This window comes from Poecilia reticulata, linkage group LG15, assembly GCF_000633615.1.
Source record: "Poecilia reticulata strain Guanapo linkage group LG15, Guppy_female_1.0+MT, whole genome shotgun sequence".
Taxonomy (NCBI): domain Eukaryota; kingdom Metazoa; phylum Chordata; class Actinopteri; order Cyprinodontiformes; family Poeciliidae; genus Poecilia; species Poecilia reticulata.
In genome coordinates, this window is record NC_024345.1 from 3,788,198 (window position 1) to 3,811,101 (window position 22,904).

General features: G+C 40.5%; 1 protein-coding gene across 22 annotated transcripts in view; it reads left to right on the forward strand.

Moving 5' to 3' along the window:
- Positions 1-3,800: 3,800 nt before the first annotated feature.
- The window catches only part of camk2g2 (calcium/calmodulin-dependent protein kinase (CaM kinase) II gamma 2), a 62,600-nt gene continuing 43,496 nt past the window's right edge, over positions 3,801-22,904 (forward strand). For 19 of the 22 annotated variants that reach the window (XM_008428759.2, XM_008428762.2, XM_008428767.2 and 16 more), the window contains exons 1-2: positions 3,802-3,946; positions 4,957-5,051. In XM_008428759.2, coding sequence (XP_008426981.1) covers positions 3,882-3,946; positions 4,957-5,051 — 160 coding nt within the window. In that variant the 5' untranslated portion in view covers positions 3,802-3,881. Of the gene's footprint in view, positions 3,947-4,956; positions 5,052-22,904 lie in introns of all 22 variants that reach the window. The other 3 variants (XM_017309026.1, XM_008428756.2, XM_008428757.2) reach the window with 1 other exon arrangement.

Below are 22,904 nucleotides of genomic sequence, written 5' to 3' on the forward strand. Positions count from 1 at the left end.
AAGCTGAACCGTCGATCTGCAGCTCGCTGTTTGGGTAGAAAAAGATCTCGCGTGGCTTACATCCCACCTCTGCCACTACTGGTTGAGAGGAAACCAGAGGGAGGTCTCACTCTGCTGCCATTTCAACTGCAAACACCGATCAACTATAACCAAATAACTTTGGACAAATTTATACTTTTCAGTTTTAATGTCGGCTTTACGCATTTGCAGGAGTTCGCTTTGAGGTTGTTTGCACTCAATCAAGAAAATGTTCTATGTGGAAAATCCATCAGAGCTGGCAGGTCACTGGGCTTTGCAGGGCAGCGAGAAGTAAACGCAGCAAGTTTCACAGAACAGAGAGCAAGTTGAAACAAAAAAAAATGAAAACAGCCACACCAGAGAAAAATGCGCCTGTATCCATCTTTTTTTTTTTATTTTATTATTATTATTTGTTTCCTGTGTGTATTTAAAAAGTTTCAACAATGAAAAGTGTTTCGAACGATTTGCATAATTTATCGAAAGACTCCAGATTTAAATTTACAGGGAACAACTTTCAATCTGGTCTCAGTCTAAGTAGATTCTAGTGAAACATAAAAAAATAATTAATTAATGAATTAAAATGCCAACTTTTGCACATTCACAAATAGAACAAAGCTTTAATAAATATAATATTTGTCATATTGTGATTGAAGAATCTCGATTCAATGTGGCTCAATTCCTTCGCCTTAGTACCTAAAATTTTTGGACGGTAGATCAGAAAATGTAGATTCCTCAAAAATAAATTGAAACGACTCTTTAATTTTACACATGATTTGAATCTTTGAATCTGTCATGCACTGCAATATTTTCCTTCCAGCACCTATACTGCCCATGATACACAGGAAAACATTCATTTGCTGGACATGCAAGTAAGTAAGAGAAAACTCATCCTAATGTTTTTGCAAGTGGCTGTGCTGCCACCCCGATTGGCTGGCACCCTGGGCAGTGAGCCATGTTTCCCATATAAAAAAAAAACATTGAGTATTTTTAGTTTGTAGGTGAACATTATATCTCGCTACAGTCAAAAACCCTGAAAGTCTGAAAGAAAACCCAGAACTGATCTGCTGTTCTAAATGTAAAGAAAAAACATCTGATCACTTTGTTATGTTGGATTAGTCACTCAGTTGAACAATCTGATCTCACCTATCACAATAGAGACGGTTCGAGTAAATAAACTCGAAGATAGAGTTACAGAAAATGCCTAATCTGTGGCTCCATTATCTAGTCCGTTTCACAAGATGAAATGTGACAAGGCTCAGGATCTGCTCTGTAAACTGAGTCGGGTCATGTGGCTCTGTACATGTGAGGAAAGCTTTCAAAAGGTTTCAGGGTTGATTTTCTGTAACCGTCATGTGAATACCACCTGGTGGAAAATGACAGGTACGACTGACAAAAACGTTCAAAAAGGCAAATAGATGTGAAGGTTCAGCGGCAGCATTGACGGATCATCATCCTCACATTTCTGCTGGTTTCTCCTTCTTCCGACCTAAACTGTTGTTCAGAAATGTTCTCTCAATAGTAAGATTTAAAAGACATTTAACTCATTATGCATTATAGGTTGTTCATGCATGCTTCATTTTCCTTTTTGCAAAAGTTGAAAGAGAAAAAAAAGTAATTAGCAAAGTCTAAGAACTCAGCCAAAGTCTTCAGTGAGTAATATCAAATTACAGTTTTTTAAGCTTTTTTTCCCCCGTCATGCTCAAATTCAGATTTGTTCAGTTCAATTTGTGCAAAAATATCCCCTTTTCTATATATTTTAAAATATTTCTCTTCAACATGAACTCTGCCCTGATTATTGGTCACCAAACCGTCCAAATGAGAGAGAAGAATTGGTGACCAAAATAGGAGGGCACTCTATCTGAAATTAACAATCTGCAGTGCACAATGAGAATACTCTGCTGTTAAGCAATAGCAAAAAAACCAGGAAACATGACTCAGATGTGTTGTCTTTCTGCTAAACATTTTTAGCTCATGCCTCTTTAATAGACTTTAAGAAATACCATCTTGAAACGCCACTTTGTTTGTGTCAAACTGTGTTAGTCACAAAGACGTGGCTTGGTTACAAACAACTTGTGACAAAGTGCTTAAACACCAAGCTTAAAACCGGTCGCCTTAAGGGCATCCACTTGTTTCCTGTCTAACTCTGCAAAATAAAGCCACCAGTGCCACAAAAACCTTTGAAAGAAACTGCTTCTTTTATCAGTTTTCCCATTTTGTGATGTTATCACTGGGAACTTCTGGGAACTTTATTGAGATTTTATGAGCCAGAGCTACAGAGCGTGGTAAATTATTGTGAAATGAAGGGAATGTTATGCAGTTTTGACGTAGGCATTCATTTGTATTAAGTCCACTGTTTCTATAACGCCCCTAAATGAAGTTTAGGGGCTTTGTTATCTGAACTTTGAAAGAGGTCGACACAACTACAAATCTACTAAGAAATGTCTGTCTGTGCAAACCCGAAAGGCATTAATTAAAGAGAGCATTAATCGGAGAAGCAGCCAAGAGGCGCACGGTAACTCAGGGGTGAGAGTCTGTGTTGACAGGTCATCTGTTGATCATGAGTCATTTACTCTACAAATGTGGTTGTTATTTAAGAGTTACAAAAATAAGGCAAATTTGGGGGGGAAAAAACAAAAAGAAGTTCCAAATTCAGTCTTTTGACGAGCCATAAAGAGGACGCAGCAAACATGTGGAAGAAGGACATCTGGTCAGATAAGATCTTTTTGCCTACATGCAAAACATTACATTTGGCAGAAAGCCAACACTGCACATATATTACCACAACACAGTGGTGGCGGCATCATTCTGTGGGGACGTGTTTCTTCTGAAGGGAGAGAGATGCTAGTCAAAGCTGATAGGAAGGCTATTATGGAAGAAAACCTGTTAGCAGCTACAGATTACTTAAAGGGGTGATGTTATGCCCTTTCCAGACACATAGTGGCATTTTATAGCATAAAAATGATGTGTACATCAAGCATGACTTTAAAAAAAATCGCCCTTGTTCTGCACGTCGCTTCGTGCGGAGAGTCTGGACCCTCTGCTACTGAGAAAGATTGCTTGCTGGAGGCGTGGACACTGTTGAAGTCTTAAATTTTACCCAACCTAATATTTGGGTAATCCTCCAGTTCACCTCTATGAAGCTAACTGGAAATTACCTGCGCTGTAAACAACCATCCCCCATTGCGAAGCGAGAAGTGCCAAGCTAAACGAGATGGATGTTAATGTTAATTCAATATTTGGAAGCGTGGCCAACATGGACTGAATGGCTTCGTTCACCTTCAATGCTGCTATTGCTCAAAACTGCAGGCGGACTACAATTCAAAAACAGCGCAGAAAATCGGTACAATTTCTCCTTCTGTTCACTTTTCGGCCCGATTGGAAATCAGTCGGAGAAATCCATTTCAATGGGAGAAAAGCCTGCATGGAACACAGGCGAGGCTCGGGACAGGTGTTTGCAAATTCCTACTGCCGCTAGTCTGAAGGAGCTGAAGGCACAGTGGAGGGTGCTTTTGCCTGCCGATTAAGGCACTGAATATGTAAGGGCATTTTTATTTTTTGTTTGGATTAAACGACTTAAGAAATAAATGTTTCCTGTAAAAACGGCCACGTTTTCGTAACCCCCCCGCCCCCCTCCCCATCCCTCCCAATAAAAAATCAAACAAAAAACAAAACGGTCGCTGTAGTTCGGAAACATATGTTAAATGAAAAAAATCCTCTCCAGAGTGACACCTCTTGATAACAGAGGATCTGTGTTACTACAGCTCCCTCTGTGCCTGCTCCCTCCCATCCCCTCTCTTCCCCTCCCACTCCACGCTCTGAGATCAAGCCTCTCTTCCCCTCTCCGAGCCTTCACTTCAGTCAACATGGCCACACTTGTAACCTCCACCAGGTTCACAGACGAGTATCAGCTGTACGAGGAACTCGGAAAGTAAGCGACCGACAACAACGCTGCCGTTGCTTCTCTTGTTGCATTCACTCTCTCTGCGTGTTGTGTGTGTGTGTGTGTGTGTGTGTGTGTGTGTGTGTGTGTGTGTGTGTCTACACGTTTTCCTCCTCTGTGCCGCCGCCGCCGCCGCTGCTGCTGCTGCCATTGTGTGCGCTTTACTTAAAGTGTTGACAGGGGCTGGAATGGGTCTGTCAAAAAATAAAACGGGGGAAGGCTGTGGGCGATCTGCCGTGCAACAGTAAGCTGTCAGCGGGCTCCCGTAAGCGCTGCAGAGGCTTGTGTTTAATCTCGAGTGTGCGCGTTTTTTTTTTTAAAGGTGCAAGGCGCCATTGTGGCTCTTTATTAAAGGTGAGCAACACCTTGTGTGATTTATCAGCAGGTAGCACCCCTCGATACTTGGTTTGCATTTGCCCCGTTGTCTTGCGCCATCTCCACTCAGCTCTGCTTCTGTGCATTCCCCAAAGCAGCCCGCACAAGAGTCACGATTATTATTATTTATTTATTTATTTTTTTTACATGTATATATTTTTTGCTGCAGTAAGATTTTGGTGTTTGCAAACTGCAATGCTTAGAAACATGAAAAGCGCCACTTTAGTTGTAGCGTATGTGTAGGCAGGGCTTCAGAGCCACTTTGTAACATCTTATCTCTAATAAAGCCGCTCCACCTACCAGCACAGACAACAGCTTGACTTTAAAGGAGGCGTCCGTGCAAACAAAAAACTAAACAAAAAAAACAAAACAAATGTGGTCAGGCTGCGTAGATAACTGTTGCTTCTACCTTTCACTGCAGCCCCTCTCACATTTCCTTCTGCTTTTCCGGTTATGCACCAACAGACCAAAATCCTAAACCCAATAGGTACATCAGAGTGTGTTTAATATGAATGCCCTCCCTCTAGGTGAAAATTAAGCATGCCTGACTTTCAGTGTGTGTGTGTAGTTGTTCATGTCTGAAGTGGTCCTCCTCACTGCTCTCTCAATCTCTCCGTCTCCAGGGGGGCCTTCTCCGTCGTCCGCCGCTGCGTCAAGAAGTCCACCGGACAGGAGTATGCTGCTAAAATCATCAATACCAAAAAGCTCTCCGCCAGAGGTTAGTGCAAGCAGTGTGAAGTTTCCACACGCTGAATGAGGTGCTAACGGTGCAGCAGCTCAACGGAGCTGGGGTTTGTTTCCTGGAGAGCAGCGAGCCGGGCGCAGGCGTCCTCCACTTGAGAGAGGAGATTCCCTGAAAAGCTGGGGGGCCACTTGGCATGCCCCCCCCCTCCCCATCCCACCCGAGGTGCTGTGCTTTAAGCCTTCACAGAAAGAATCGTTGGATTTTGGGCTCTTGTCTGCAACCAGTTTTGGGGGGATTGTTATGGTTGGTGTGCAGCAAGTGATTGCACGTGCTCGAGCCTGAGCTTTAGATATCCTCAACTACCGTTTTTGCAACTTGTGACCAGTTGTGCAATCTGCTGATGATCAGAAATGTTTTAAGACGAGGTTTGAATAAAGACCGACTTCCTGGTTTTACACATGTTCTCTAAGTCTTCCGTCATCTCATTTTTTTAAAAAACACAACGACCTTGATTAAATAGTAGTTCTTGACAACAGATAAAACATCTAAAGTAAGTTTCAAGAGGCTCTTAACAGCCACAACTGTCTTTGTGGTTTGTCATACCGATTTTTGATGATCTTTAGTTTAAGTTCTGTCAATCCTGACTGAATCCAAGTGTGTTTTAAAAAAAAAAAAATTAAAATTGTAGTTTATCAGACATTGTCTAATGTAGATCCGTGGCTGGGAAAAATTGGAGCGTCTTCAGTTGTTGAGCCACATTTATATGACACAAGTGGCTAAAACAGAATGAAAACTGGAACCATTTGGTTATGGGGGGGCAAGGGGGGAGTGTAAATGTTTATTTCTTTTTAAAGAGTTATTCCAAGTTCTGTGATTGCACAAAATAAAAAAGTGAGGTGCGTTCACTGATGAAGGAACAGTATATGAATTGCGTGCGCTTCTAGTGACAAAGGTAAAAACGGCAAAGCGAGATCCCATCCTGTTTGTGCTCACAAGGCAGACTCGTCAGTTGCAGGAAGTCAGTGACATCTGCCAATTTAGATTAAATATGGCCGCTGTGCATTGAGAAAGTTCCAGTAGCTCCACATCAAACCTGTCACAAGTAAATTCATTATAAATTTCTATTCATGAGAATGTTCAGCCTCTGTTTAAGTGTCGAATTCAGAGAATGCTTTGTGGTCGGCATGTATTGCTCTGTGGTGTTTAAAGGACGACAGTTGCTAAAGTCCAAGAATATTTGAGACCCCACGGAAAAACAATTATTTTAATAGTTCAAACACCAAACATGTCCTAATTTAATTAACAACCAGAGTGAAAATTGTCTTGGCAATACCAGAGAAACGTTTACAGCCTTCCTTATTTCCACTCTTGGCGGTACAGCCAATCAGTGCCAAGGAAGATAAATGGTGCTGCTGGATTGGCCGACTTGAAAACGCCAGCCAATAGCATGTCAAGTAGCTCTGCGTCTAGATAGTGCAGCTCGTCAAGCTGCTTTTTCTTTTAAGTATTTTAGATGAACCCTACGGAAAAAATATGTGAATAAAGGGATCTCTTACTTTGGTGTCACGTTCCACAAACGATCCACGAGTATTGAACCATGACAGGTGGGTGACGGCTGCAGTCCTACAGGTTTTCTGGTTCAGACATGCTCAACTCGGGTTTGATGTCTTTCCCAGATCTGAACTCTGACTCCCAAACAACCCGGACCTAGCATTTACTTTTGGTTATAATAAACTTTATATCCACGGAATTAGAACTGCAAGCATTACAGCCTACACCGCCACCTTCTGGCAGTAGTAGGCAACCAGGGTTATTAAGGTTAAAGGTCATGAAAGACATTTGAAATGACTCATTTATAGTCCAGGCAATACGTATGTAGGCAGTTGTGTCTCTGTCACACAGGTGTGACTTTAGAATGAATGACGGTAGTGGCAAGATTAGCAAAGCATAAACAAATAGTAAATGTCTCATTTATCACTCAGTCATGTCAGACTGGGTGTTGGATAGTTATGGCATAAAGCGATGAAGATGCTGCAAATTTTAACTTTTTCATTAAAGCACATAAACTATCTCGACCCCATTAATATGAATATTAACGTAAACATTTAAAACAGAAAAATACTGAAAACTAACTGAGACTAGACATTTTGTAGTATGTTATTGTTTTGTTGGGAATGGGATTTATTCAATTTAAACTTAGTCACACTGGACTTTAATATTTTTTTACTGTGACGAGTAATTATTACAAATCAGGGCGGTCACTTTAAAGAAAAAAAAAGTCACAATCTATGTACCATATTAGACAACATTGACAAAATTACTAGACAAAAAGTGCATTGCCATATTCCATCGTTTGTTGTTGTTTTGTTTTCTTCTGTGCTTTCTCTTCTGAGAGATAAGCAGCCTGTTGTGTCGCAACAAGTTTTACCCGTTGTCTTTAATCAAATAAATTTGCATTTGTAAATGTCGGACTTAAGAGCCGGAGCCCCGGCAGCAACGTTCCTGACGTTAACACCTTTGTTTTTAGCCCCAAGGCTCCTTCCGCACCGGCAGGATTGTGTGTTATCTGTGTGTGCAGCGCATCAGGCCGGCCTTCATGTTGGCAGTTTGCATGACGCTTCAGTCGCAGCCCGGGTGAAGCCTTCGCTTAAATTTAACCTGATTCCAAACCCCAGTTGGCCAAATCTTAAATGTTTACTAGAACTACACCAATAAACCAGCGAGAGATCAGAATCATCCAGTTTCCCCTTGGTCTGCTGGTGATCGTAGGGTCAAATACTGATGTTTTAAAAAAAATTTTACTAAATGCCTCAAGACAAGCAACTCGCACAAGTTGCATTAACCAGCTGCTTGTACTTTGATGCAAATTTTTGATAGAGATGGACCGATCCGATATTAATATCTGTCAATGCCAATATTGGAAAAAATAAATCTAGATCGGGTATCGCTGACATTGTTCCCAATCCATCATAAGCGCAGCTCTATTTAGTGTAATGCTTTGCTTTGTTCTCGTGCTTCATTACTTACTTTACATTACATTCAGAATTCCTAATTGCGCTTTCTGAACCATTTGAAAGGTTGGCTGCAGTTTAATTTTTGCATGTTTGACCAAGGTAGTCGGCGTATTGTCTCTGTTTGAGTTTCTCTATTTATTTTTGCATTGCGCTGCCTGAGCGAATTAAAGCTGTGTTTTTACATGTTTGTGAAGCCAGTGCTGTGTTTAAATGTGCTGTACTGCCACAGAGTTCCCAAGTACAATTTTTTTAATTTAGTACATTCGGTACTAAATGCTAAACCTCGAATATCACTATTGATATCAGAAGTGAAAAAAGTGGATTGGTGCATTCCTAGTTTTTTTGCATGTAAAAAAAAAAAAAAAAAATCTGATCAAGATTAGAGACGAGCACTTTGATGCATAAATATTGATAGGATAGTTTGCTTATTAGAAAACTATTGAGTCTTTCTGAGAACCTGCAGCACTTTGTCTTTCTTTCCTATAGTTTTGAGGAAACGTCGCAGAACTACTGGAAATCAGTTTTGACTTGGAAAATCCTCTTCGCTGCATCTCTGAAAATTACCCTTCTGTTCTGTTCATTTTTGGCTCATAGCCATAGGAATCCCATGTTTACACGTCTTTGCGGGCAGTCGAGCGGCCGGTGGTGGGAACACATCCCTGCACACCGCCGTGTAGCTGCGCAGTTTGCCTTGGAGTTGGACGCAATGCTACTGTGTTTCCTAACACTTGTTACGTCAGGGAGTTTGATATACATCCCAGACTGTGTGTGCTTATGTCGTGCGGTGCGTGTGTGTGTGTTTGTGTTCACCAGCAGCAGCAGATAAACGCATATTCAAATACCACCTCCTGTGTTTTGGTATTTGCAGCAGATTTGTTGTCGCCGTCTGCCTGCTAAGCTGTGCGTGTGTCATAGAGTCTCATCTGCCATGTAGCCAAATCCAAGCATATTTAATCCGTCAGTTGTTTTGGTCAGCATGCGCGTTTGTGTTTGCACACGCATCTCACTGCTCCTCCTCAAGTCTTGGAAGTTTGCGTGTTCATGCTACATACTGTGTGTGTGTGTGTGTGTTTGTTTGCAGCATGTCTGGCCCAGTAAACATCAGAGCAGCCCGCCAAAGGCTTGACTGATGATGTGAGCTGCAGATTAGGGCCAGTTCTGAACCGATTGGGCTGCCCTGGTCTCCGGGGAGCCAGGCTCTCTCCACGCCCATGCAATTCTCTTTTTCCCTTTTAAAGCGTTTTTCTCCCGTCCCTCTGCACTTCTGTGTCTGTAAACAGATGATTGATTTGAGCAGGGATCTTTTTAAAAAAAATCCCCTTTCACCAACCCATTTGACGGCGTCTGCATGCTGACGCTCGTCCGGAGCTAGCAACCCAGCGACGGCAGAGGTGAAACTCTTGGCCCAATTGGCTGTCTGGCAGAGAAACTCATATCTTTGTGGCTCAATGCGTCATTTTTTTTTCTTTCTTTGTGGTCACAGATCTCATAAAAAAAAAACAAAAAAAATCCACTAACAGATGGCAACTTTTTTCTCTTACACGCTACATTTTTTGTTTCTCACATCATAAACGTTGTTATATTTAACCAAGCAAAAATGCCTATGTGAGTAGTTTACCATACTGTTCTTCGGTGCACAGGGCTCTTAAACAGAGCTGAAATGTGTTTTCTTCCAACATGCAGCTCAGCTTCATTCACACTGCAGTGGTGTGAAAGTGACGTAGAAGCATGCATGCCTAACGGATGCACCGATCATGCTTTTCCTTCCTTTGTAGCAATTTCTGTTTCCATTCCTGAGTCTGTCCTGCCAATTCCGATTTTATTATATATTTTTCTTTCTAAAGTGTGTAACACATAAAACTGATAAATGGGTTACAGGTTTTTTTTGATAGTGTTATTTTTGAATCCAACAGAATAAAATAATACTCGCATGCCATCAGCTGGTGAATTTGTAACCTGTAAACGTGGCCACTTCTGAGTTTTGATGCATTCAATGAAAGCAAATATGTGATTATTTTGGATCTATTGAGGATTTTTGTTTTTTTAACTTTTATTACATGTTGTCCTAAATTATCTGATGTAAGGGTGTTTGCAATGGACAAAAACAAACACGGCTGTAGTGAGCTGAGCAATAAATCAATAACAATATATGTTGTGATAGACACGTGATCAGTATTAATAAATAATACCTGTTTACTAGTTCGCAATCGAACTCTTGATTCGGACCAAAAAAAGCGCACTCCAGTCTGCCTAAAAACCCAGGTCTCGATTCAGTTGAAGTGAACTCTGGTGCGGCTCAGATGCATATGTGAACACTAGAGATGTGCCAATCAGGTTTTTTCCTGCCGATCACCGATACCGATCATATAATTTTTTTTTTTTATAATAAGCACTACCAGTTACATTATGTGGAAAAGGGAACCATGAATTCACCTTAATTTAGACAAAAACTTGTTTTAATAACTTTTTCCAACAAAAAAAAACAAAACAGGCATTGTGCAAATTGTACTGATATCTGTAATACTAACTATAACAGACTGAAAACATATGAAGGCTCTGAAGAGGCTAAATAATGCGAAAAGTCAAAATAAAATCTCTCAACATTGCCAAAAAATTAGATGCTGCAGCTTTAAGCAGAGGTTCGGTGTGAGAGTCACTACCAGGTGGAGCAGAAGCGGCACTCCGTCTGGTAGTGACGGAGCGCCGTCACTACCAGCGGTAGCAGCGGTTCAACAGCGAGAGCAGAACCAGCGTCTTACATCGCAGCTCGAAGACTTAAATCATTTTGCGGGTTATTTATTTARCTTTCTGACCGTCATGCTAATCCGGGTGAGTGTTTGTAGCTGTGCGCTGCTTTACCTGCTATCTGATCCTTCGTATGTCTTTTTTACTGCAGTGAGTCTCAATGTAGCCAAACTCCGTCAAGTATGGCATTGTTTTTATGCCATATYAGATTTGTCGTGTTGATGCATTTTGACGTGCTTCAATTTTCCTCCGCAACACGCAAACCTCCGCATTCATTCCGTGCGTTATAGTTCCACACGACATCGCTTAGGATTTGTTGCTGCAGAGGCAGGCTGCAAAATGAGATGCAGGTGATTGGTTTGTGTGATCGGCAACAAGAGACTATGATCGGCGATCACCGATCATACACTTTTTCACGGAAATCGGTCGATTTTGATCGGTGGCCGATCGATCGGCACACCTCTAGTGAACACTAAACGGTCCGTAGACGGCTCCAAAAGCAGGAAGCAGGCTGTAACTAAGGGCATTCTGGGTAAATGCAACCAAAATAAACGCAGAGTCAAAGATGGAGGAAGAAAAGCGTTAAATCAACCACTAAAATCCACCGCTACTCCATTTTCATTTATATTTTGTGAAGGAGGAAATTGTGCTCATGTCTTCTTCTGAGGTTTTCATTTCCATCAGTGGTTCTTGGTGCAGCGCCACCACAGGCGAAGGGGGTGTAACAGGTTTGTCAATTAGTTTCAATGCAGTGTTAAAGTGAGTGGCAGCAGCTGAAATCGTCTCAAATGTGGCAATTTTGGTCCCCAGTCAAACCGAGTTTACTGGACTATCAGGTGTGAAAACACCTTTAGATGTGTCCCTTGTTCAAATGAATCAAATGGCTGAATTACTTCCTCAGTGTGCAGTCGAGTTCTGCTAATGAACTAAATATCTGACTCAGGTGTGCTGAAGCAGTGACGCCTCTAAAAGTTGCAGGACATCAGCCCTTGAGGCCTTGATTTGAAAATCAAGGCCTCCTGTAGGGAGGAAAATGTTCACCAACTTAGCTGAGTTAGCCAAACCCTGCACAGGGAAAATGCCTCAGCAGTCAGATGGATGAATGATTCATTAAGACATGAATCACTGCCTCTGCTCAAGATGAATCTAGTTTTAATCTTGTTACATCCTGCCTCCTCAATTTAGTAAAGACACAAGGTGTTGAATGTTTGCATAAGACTTTACCTTCGAAGAAGTTCATTTGAGGCGACTGGCTGCGTGGGTAGAGTAGTCATCTTGCTATCGGAAGGTTGCAGGTTCGATTCCAGCTTCCTCCTGTCACATGTTGATGTGCCCTTGAGCAAGGCACCCCAAATTGCCTACCGATCTTCATATCGGTGTATAAATGTGTGAGCGTGGGTGAATGTGACTCTAGTGTAAAGTGCTTTGAGTGGTCAAAATGACTGGAAAAGTGCTATACAAGTTCAGACCATTTACCATTTGATTGGGTGTTGGTGTGGAAAAAAAAATCCTTTGTAGGTAAAACCAGATTTGCAAGTATGTGAGACCTGTTGCAATAAATAAACCTGCTATTTATTGCAACAGCTTGATCCAAATTTAGAGCAACATGAATCATCATAAGAAAACATAACAAACAAAACAAAATGCATCTGCCATCATACCAGATTTTTTTTTTTTTCTCCTTTGGGAGAGAAATAAAATAAAAACTGTCCGCACCTCCATCATGCTAGCAACAGAAGCTGGAGGTTCACAATGTCGCCTGTAAATAAATACACGCGGTAGCTGCTCTGTGAGCTCCTTGTCACTGTTTACAAACACCGAACATAGTCTATATTAGCTCTCATGGCTTGATGTCTGGGCAACTTCAGGAGGCGGTCTGTGCCTAAGAGGGCTGTGTGTGGGCGTGCGTGGGCGGCGATTAAGCCCTCATCCTCCGTGGCTCAGGGAGGGCACGCTGACGGCGAGGTCGCCGATTGTGGCTGGGTCATGTGACGTCACGGGCATGTGCGCAGTCGCTGCAGCAAAACAAACATGCGGCGCGTTTCCGGTTGGATTTCACGGTGGGATTTAACTGCGATAATTTCCGAAACGGGGCCCAGGCTAACCGCTTCTTCGTTGGAATGCTCTCGGGATTTTGACACCGGTTAGCTCTGGCCCTCCTCACCCTGCCAAGTGGTAGTGACGTTTTTTCACATTTAAGCGGGGGAACACACACAGCTGCTCGGTGTCGTGTCAAACACCTGTGTTTTTAACCTGCAGGTCTACGGAGGCGAAAGGACAGCAAACCGTTCATTACAAGCTTATTTCTAATATTTTTTTCTTGTTCTATATGAAACTCTTGCATCGCTGTTGTATATTTTGTTTTAGCCTATAATGACAAGTGATCTCAAATTTAAAGAAAATCTGCCTGGTTCTGAAGCCGAATAATGTAGCATTTCACAAAAATAGTATTTGGACATGTCTGTGTTTAGGTCACAAACACAAATCATGCAGCTACTGCTTACAGCTACTCACTATATTAAAAGGTTAACTAATTGTACGTTTCACACAGTGGTGACTTTAGCGTCATCTTCCAGCAGTATGATGATTATTCTCACCTTGAAGGAACAGTGGCACTGAAAAAAATCCTAAGGAAGAGCTGGGATTAGAACTGCTTGTTGTTTTGGTGGCTGGTGTCTTTCACTTGCTCTTATTAAAAATTGCTAAAAATAAAAAAGAACATTGTTTTCTCACCTTGTCTTTCTGTGTTGACCCATGATTTCTGGAGGCAAAAAGTGTAGAAACAAAGCAGATTAAGATAAAATGTCAGAGATCATTAGTGTGTACATGCCAGATTCATTAAGATCTTAATCTTTATATCTTTTATAGAAATTGAGTATAAGCAGGAAGTACAGATTCTTCTCGGTTCTGTTAAAAAAAAAAAAAAAAGCATTTATATCATCCTTACTTTGATGCTTTCAAGAATAAAACTTTGGAGGAACCATAGGGGAAAAACCGCAAATGACCATATCTATATATGCTTATAACATATGTAGAAATTGAACCGTGAAACGGTATTTTGCCGTAATTCAAAGGAGACGAGGAATTGAAACAAATGTTACAACGTTTATAGTTCAGCTTGTGACAATCCACCAGTTGATTTGCAGATTCAAAGGAACAGCACGCTGAGATAACCCTGAGAGAACTGTTGTTGTTCACAAGCTCCATACTTCCTGAAACGATCCATCAATAACCGAGCTGCAGTTTGTCACACTACATATTACACAATAAATGTGTCATAAGTTGTTCTCGTCAGCTGTGTGACCATGGGAAAACTCTTATTGTTCTGATGTATGGCACTGGTGAAGAAAGTGTCACTTTTTTTTTTGTCTGTTTGTTGAGCTTTAGCTCTCTATCTGATTTGGCCAACTTTGTTTTTTTTCCACTCCTGAAACTGTGTCTGAGATTCAGTAGACCTTTGGGCTAGAAAACAAAACAAAACTGGTTTCAAGAAAAACATCCAATAAGACTGGAGACGTGCTGCTACAGGCAGGAGCGTTGGAAGGTTGGCTTGATTATCACGTCGATGAAAACACTAAGCGCCACTTAGAGGGCCGCAACGGGTTCGCAGGTCTGGAAACCCATTATGGTGGATGATATGTTTCTGTCTGTCCTAGTATGTGTGGAACAAATCCAATAAACCACAACATGTTTATTGACATGACTTTTTTTCACTTGTTAATCTAAACCTTTGAACCTGAGCTTTGTTATGATGAGTTCATAGGTCACGTGATGTCATCTGCTACTTCCTCTTTTTTTTTTTTTTTTGAGTAAATGTCTCATTGAAAACTCACAAAAAGTGAATCCAGCCTTAACCAGAGATGGCGCTAAAGCAACCATAAACCACGACGTGTTAACAGTTTGGCAGCCCCGCTACTTTGCAATTTCTGACTTATGACGCCGTCAGGCACAGAAATAAATGTAGATCACCAGCATTTACAGTGTAGAATGGACAAAAACCCCAGGAAATGGATGCAAAACTGCCCCGTATGTATTGCTGTCAGACAGAGCTTTTATTTTATTGTAGGCAAGAAAACTCAAAATCTGCACCATGTATTGTTCCAGGTTGCGTTGTGGTTTTAGACTAGGCCTTCTGATGTGAAGATAAGAAGCCGGGATAGGCTGGCGGCACTCATCCTACTGCTGAATTATTGAAGTACACGCTGCTTTCCTCTTACTGCACATGGGCAAGAGTTTAAGATTGGTCCCTCATGTTGCTTTTTCCCCTCTTTTTTATTTTTTTTTACTTCCATTCCTCAAGCAGTTTTCCTTCATGTCTCGTTTCATCCTCAGCGTTCTCTCCTTCTCTCTCCCTTTCTGTTTTGTCTCATTCTCCTCCCTTCGTCTCGTAATCTCCTGCCCTCTCCTTCTTCTCTCCGAGCCGCAGCATCACAGGCCACACAGGCGAGCATGCTGTGTGTGTGTGTGTGTGTGTGTGTGTGTGTGTGTGTGTGTGTGTGTGTGTGTGTGTGTGTGTGTGTGTGTGTGTGTGTNTGTGTGTGTGTGTGTGTGTGTGTGTGTGTGTGTGTGTGTGTGTGTGTGTGTGTGTGTGTGTGTGTGTGTTTTTTGGTTTCCAGCCTTTTTGTGCTCTCTCTCTCACTGTAGGCTCACTGGCGAGGGGGCAGATAAACGTGGCTGTGCCGCGCTGTCAATGTTTAATGGGACAACAGTGAATATTTAATGATTGAGAGAATGGGAGAGCTGGATATGGAAATGGAAAGATGTAGGTCTGGAGACGGTCAGGGTTGTACAACAGTCAGTGGTTCTTCTTGTCTTCCCACAGGGTGGAAACATTCCTCCTTCATCAGGGCGTTTGATAAAAACAAAATCTCTGGGCTTTGCAATACTCTCCTAATGACCTAAAGAAAAAGGCAATACAAATAGAAAGTTAATTTTCTGTTTAGTTTTGTCACATTCCTGGAAATGATTGGGAGATGCAGATCTTAGGATCTTGCATGGAAGGTTTTGGACGTCACTTCTCGTCATGTCTAAAATAGAAAGATTTAAGATTTCAAATTAGGACATTTTCTCAACATCGGCATCACCAAGTGTCAATTATCAGGGATTATTTGTTTACCATGTGTGACATCTTAAAGTCTTTGAAATTAAGTATATTTCTCATTATGGAGCTCATGAAAGTTACCAAATTTGAATGGAGAAAAGTCCTGACATCATTAGTAAACATCCCTTTGTGATACAAATAATTATAAAGTGGTGGAAGCTTTATAATGGTTTTCTGAGAACTGTCAGCCTGATAGAGATAAACCCATTGGTCAACCATGTCAACACAACAGGGCAACTCTAGAACGACTTCCTTCAAAATCAGAATCTCAAACTAACTTTCATATCCAGGACTTGTAATAATTATAATGATGTCGTCAGACAGACCCACATTTCTATCCACCAGCAGATTTGATTAGACGCAACAGTGGTCACGTGCGCTGTATGTACATGTATGCATGGTGTTGTGTTCAAACTGTGTTGGTTACTATCTGCAGCATAACGCCATTTCCCAAAGGAAGACTTGTTTTCATAAAGATTATTTATTGCAATAGTCGCAAGAATGAAATGGCAATAAAAACAGGCTTTGCTCACGGGAGAGGCATCCAGCCGTAATGTGACAGTCAGGGTCTGAGTCGCTTTGTGTTCGACGGTTTAATCGCTTTACGCCGATCCTGGGCTCATATTGAGACGCTTTGCATTTTGTATTTCTTTATTGTTTTTTTGTTTGTTTGTTTGTTTGTTTTTTTTTATTTTACTGCCATGCCTCACGAAAGTTTAGCTAAAGTTTTATATGATCCTTTAATCTGCGGTGGTGTGTCTGATGCATTTATTTAGGTTTTCATAGAAGCCGAAGCAGCTTTTAAACATAATTATTAGCATTTTAACGATGGCGACAATAATAAAAACGACACTACTAAAAGCGACAATAAAAATAATAGCCTCTTAATGTGCTAAAATTTATTCGGTGGTCATATACATGCCAAAATAATTTAGTCTATAAATGAAATTGTTGAGGTTGTAAATAAACATAATATCCTAATTATGAGTAGTTTTCTGTGAGTTATTCTTCTAGTGCTTTTCTTTAACTACATATCAGGTTACATACTCTTTAAATTTGGTTACGCAGAGTCAGAGGGTCTAGATAAAAATTCTTCAAATTTTATGTCTTCATGAGATCTGGAGCACATTTACAAGTACATCAGGGATGTGGACTAATAATAGCTTGCAAAATATTTATTTAACTTGCCTTTTTTTCTATTTTGACACATTACAAACACAAAATGTAATGTATTTTAGTGGGATTTTATGCAATAGATCCACACAGCGGAGGGTATCAATTTCCTCCAATAGCTGCTGCTGTTGCGCAACGCTGGTGGAGACAAGCCCAAGTAGAGACTGACTTTGATTTCATTTTTCTGTGCAAAGCAGTTCAAGCTCAGTCAGGTCAGATGGAAAGCAGCTGTGAACAGATATATTTTAATAACAGCCACAGATTCTCCATTGGATTTAGCTCTGCTCTCTGAATGGGCTTGTTTAATATACACTTCTGGCTGTATTCATGGCCTATGGGAAGGTAAACCTCCACCCCAATGTAAAGTTGTTTTTTTGCAGGTTTTTTTTTCAATGGTAATTCAGTATTTTGTTCTGTTCACAGTATTTAAACTAAGCCATGTGTTTTTGGACTGTGGGAGGAAGCCAGAGTACCCGGAGAGAAGCCGTTCATGTCCGGGGAGAAAAGGCTCTACGCTGGGATTTGAACCCAGAGCCTTCAGGCTGCAAACTTTTTTTTTTATTTTTTATATATATATATATATATATATATACTTGTGCCTTTTGTTGTTTGTTTTTCTCAGCTCCTAGAGAAGCAGTGCATTTCCATGGTAACTGCTAATTTACATTTCATGTAACAGACAGCCAAAATTACATAACATGGTCACAATATTCCCAGTATGTCATGCAGGATTTAATGCAGTCAGATTAACTTAATCTTTTCAGAATACCTCTCATACTTGGTGATGTCAACATAAATGTTTTTCATCTCCATCATCTGCGTTACTTTTTCATTAGATTATCCAAAAGAAGACGATTGCTATTTGCAATACTGAGGGATCTGTTGGCTTATTACATTAGATTTGTAGATTCTTGTCAAAAATTATTAAAGACAAAAAAAAAAAACAACACCTTTTACTATAAAGCAAAATGTGGATTCCTTCACGGTTGAAAAAAGTCTGGAAATTGATTTTAGTCTTTTCTTGATCTGAAGAGTTATTAATTATTTATATATTTAGACTCTTGCACCTTTTTTATTGTCTTATTTTCCATCCATCTGTCCGTCCGTTGATGGAGAAGGCATTAGATACATTCAGCGACATTAAATGATTGTTTTTTTCAGTCTTTTTGCCTGAAAATAAAAAATGGATGCAGATTTACGTTAAAGACCTCATGTGAAATCACCATCAAGGTTGGGGAAATCTTTGACAAGATAAAGTCAGATGTGGAGAAGCTTTTATTTTTTTTTATAATTTTTTAGTAGGAAAGAGAAGAAACTAAATGAAAAATATTGTAAACTTTGTCCAGTTATAGTTGCCTCCATCTTTGCCAAGTTTTTTTTTTCCCTTTGTTCAGTAATTTGTTCACTACACGAGGGCTACTTTGAAAACCAGATTATCTTGTTGCTGTTTTTTTTTTTGTTTTGTTTTTTTAACAAATACATTTAAAAGTTGGTGTAAAGTACAGACAAACCCATTTTTTAAAAAAATGGAATAAAAAGACCCAACCCACACAGAAACACAACCCATCGATCTGTTTCAATATTTGCTCACCTTTTGTTGCCATTTCCAGTTACAGTTGGTGCTCTGCAGAGAGCAAAGCTGTTTTCCCAGGAGGAGGATGTTTAACCAGCGACACACACACACACGCCCACAGATCATCGCAACTTCACACACATTGTGCTTTTCTGTTTACTGGCCTCTCTGTGATGTCTGTTTAATAGGAACAAACGACACCTCGCCTCGCCTCCACTTAGATCTGCTCTGCAGCTCTAAGCTGATAATGAATATGCTCAGCAGAGTCGAGTGTGTGGCGGCCACATTATTTGGTTGAAGTGTTCACTCCCGCAAACTGGCGCAACCATCAGCTCGGTTGGTGCTTTTGTGTCTGCTTCCAAGGTTACAATCTGAACAGCCTGTTATATTAGGAGTCTCTCATTCAGGTCTCGCTGCTTTTACCCACTTCTGTGCCAAAAGGTTTTTTATGAAAGCTGTTTTGAATGAAGAGCAGCCTCCATCTGCTCACCGACAGATGACATTTAAAACGATCTGAGGCAATTTCCAAGGCAGCCAGATGTCTGGTGTTTGCAGTTGTGCAACGCTGCAAGATTGTTGGGGATTAAAATGCATTTCATTTTTACAGCTGTTTAGGCTACGTTTGTTAAATTCTTACGTTTATATTTAAGTTGGTATGTAGCAGATTTTAACCTGTAGGCCAAGACTTGCAGCTGTTTTGTCAGCTGCAAGTCATTTTGTCTTGGTTCAGGTTTCAAAAAGGAACGTCAAAGTTGAGTTGGTCCTAAGTTGAGTCTCAAGTCTTTAAGGAAAAGGTTACAGTCAGATTTTGAGTTTTTTTCCCAGTCGCCAATCTCAATTTTTTTAGGGCCAAGTCCAACTCGAGACTTTAAAAAACTTTTAAATTCAAGGTTTTCTCGGTTTACATCAAGACTCAAGTCTTTTATGCCAAGTACAATTTAAATCTCAACTCTTGAAGGGGAAAGGCTAAGTCAGGTTTCAAGTCTTTTGCCCCAAGTCAGAGTCTAGTCTCAATTTGTTAATGGAAAATGTCAAGTAATATATTTTTCTATCGGTTCATATCATGTCTCGCATATATTTGACCCCAAGTCCAAGTCACCTTTAACCCAAAATCAAGGATCAAGTCTTTTGGAAACATCTGCATGCTAAATCTTAGTTTTTTATTTATTTATTTTTTACATAAAGTCAAATCTTAAAGCTGCAGTGTGCGCCTTTTTATAAAAACAAAAGGGGGCGGGGAAAGGTCTCAGTGCTGCCAATCAATCTCGTGTACAGGCTGTGTTAGTGACAGAGAAACGACTGTTTATCCGCCGTCATGGGTGGCTAAGCTAACTAGCCTAAGCATTCACGCCAGGCTCCGCTGTGTAAAAAGTGTAGCGCAGCAAAGAGTAAAGCAGTGCAGATGGTGTGAGCAGCGCATACATTAGCATGTTTGACAGCACTAAGACCCTCCTCCTGGCTCTGATTAGTTGTTACAGACCAAGAGACGTGCATTTCTTCAGATTGCTGATTTTTTTTTTTTTTTTTTTTTTTTGCAAATGCTCTCCAAGTTATAATTAATCTGAAACAACATGGATGTTGAGTAGAATTTTACAGCAGCACAATATGTTGCAGAATTATCAGTACTTAAAAAATATGCAGATTTTTACAGATAAATCATGTATTCTCTTAGTTGATGACACTGCAGGTTTTCACAACCTGATTAAGTTATTTTAGGAATTCAACCTAAAAAACTTCTCCTCGCACCTAAGCTCAGAAACGTACTTTACCTTCAGAGTAGTGATGAATCTAATTTACCGTTAATCTCTTGTGCGCGTAATGGCGAGTATCTGCCGTCATATGGACTCGCCGGCACTTTCCTGGACGAGCCGAGGTCTGTGTTTTCACTTCGACAATTCAGAGGACTGTCGACGTTTTGCACGTGGAGTGGCTCCGGCTCTCATCCATTATTTGAAACGAGCGCTGAAAGTAAGAACATTAGTTTGGGTTGACTGGACAAAAATGATGAGATGATGATGCAGCACTAATGCCAGAGATTTTCTCACTTCAAATTAGATGAAAAATGCAGGTTTAAAAAGGGATCCCGTCCAGTGCGAGCGAATGCTGATGTAACAAACACTCCTGTTTTTTTGAGATTTTTGCAGCTTTTTTTGTTTTTGGAACCACAATACTTTTTTTATTTTTATTTATCTGCTTTTGTGAGTTGCTATGTTGCTATATTATTCCCTCATCAAAGACGTACCTGGAGTGTTTTTCTTTTTTTAATGCATGTTTAAGGAATTTTTGTATCTCCCGTGGCAACCATTCGTGGATGTCTAAACGTTTGCTCTTTTACCCAATGCTCTAAATCACAGAACACCCCCCCCACACACACCATTCCCCGCTTAGCTCCTCCAGACTAGCGGCAGCAGCAGTTAGAAAAGACATAGTTGAGCGGCGAGTCTTCTGAGCTCATCATACAAACTACTTATCCAAAAAACAGTTGTAAGCGGCTTAATGGGAAGCTTTTTTGTGACAAAGTGCTGAAGATGAAGATTGTCAAAGGAGGACCTGTTCAAAGGCCCCATTTCAAAGCATTAATTTGCAAAGTTTAATATATACAGCAGGTAATATCTAATTGTGTTAAGATGGCTTTGTGTACCTGGAAAATGCATACTTACACGTTAGTGTTTTTCTACTTCTTGTTTGTTTTTTCTCTTAAATTATTTTCAGTTTCTATTTTAAAGTAATTTTGAAATGCACAATTTAACACAGCAACTGATATAACTAATATTAAATGAGACTGAAATCCTTGTGTCTCAATATTTATCAGATAGCGACATTGGCGTTGTTCAGATCTTCTTTCTTGTTTGTTCTTTATCTGCTTGGATGAGTGGTTTTTGTTTCTCAAGGGTCCAGTAGAGCAGAACTGAGGCCTGGCTCGCTAATTAGCTTGCTTCAGAGTAGACGGAAGACGTCACTGGTTAAGGGTGAAGAAAGCCAGGCCGGACATTGGAAAACACCTCATAAGAACTTATAGGCTAATATTTATATTTTCTTTGTAACAGACATTTCCCCCCCACATGCTCCAGCTTTTCCCCCATGCTGCAGTGCTTTTGAACTCTGTGGCGATCTTGACGGCGCTCTGACACAACAAAGTGAAGTCACTTGTCTTGGATCTAAGGAAATCTGCGTGAGAATGTGGCCTCTGCTTTCGCCAGTCTGTCACTTTCTGTGTTTGCTGATGCAGGCCGGCCTGGGTCACCGTGATGCCGGGCTGTAAGCTGGAGGAGGAGGATTGGCATACTCTATTTATAGTCCCGTCTGCTCCGGGCCTCACTGACCTAAAGTCAGTGTCTGCTGCTCTTTCTTTTTTTGCTTGTTTGGCTTTTGGCTCTCTGTCATTATTTACCTCATTATAAGTTCATCCTTTTTTTATCCTGAGAATCAGAGGAAATCTCTGTCTCATTGCAACTGTGAGTAATGTGATGTTCATACCCAGTCATCCTATGATGTCAATTCTTTCATATCCTTAACTGAGAAAAATTTGATGTACGGTCATCTAGGTTTACCTAGTGCCTCACAAATTTATCGTTACCTAAATATCACTGCCTGCCGATATGCATTTTGCAAAGATGTGGATTAAAATACACGCTAGCTGACTATTTAAGCACCAGGTTCTATATTAGTGTGTACAGTATTTGATGACACTCGTTTAATGCTGCATGAAGACGTTTTAGAAGGTAAAGAGGTGATAAGGTGGTCGAGAAACGACAACCAAGTTGTTTATGGAGCAATATAGAAGACGTCTACCACAAGCTACTTTTTCAATAGAACCATGTGATTGAAATAAAATTATTAAATACATTTTTTTTCACTTTTCTAGTGGCATCCAAGAAGTGTTGCTACGACAAAGAAATAATCAGCCAAACGCATATTTTCTCAATGTTTGGCCCAAGTATGGCTCCTGGGAAATTGAGGTTCCAATGTTTGAGGCTTGAATAGGACTTATGATAAATTCATTTGTCGTGATGAATTTGTTCTAAGAGTTTCAAGGTTTCCCCCCAGAAAACTTGCTAACCCTGGTGGTTGGGCACTAGGGCAGGCTCAAAAGCCTGTCATGTTTTTGAGTTAAAAAAATGTTTAAAGTGGACATGAAATCACTGGATAATTATGTGCTATGAAGTACTATAAAGTTTTAAAAAATGCAAACATTTTAAAAAGACTTAAGAAAGTAAGCAATGCTTTTAGCCAAACAGTTACCTAAAAGAACCAATAAATAGTTCTTAATGTCACTTTTA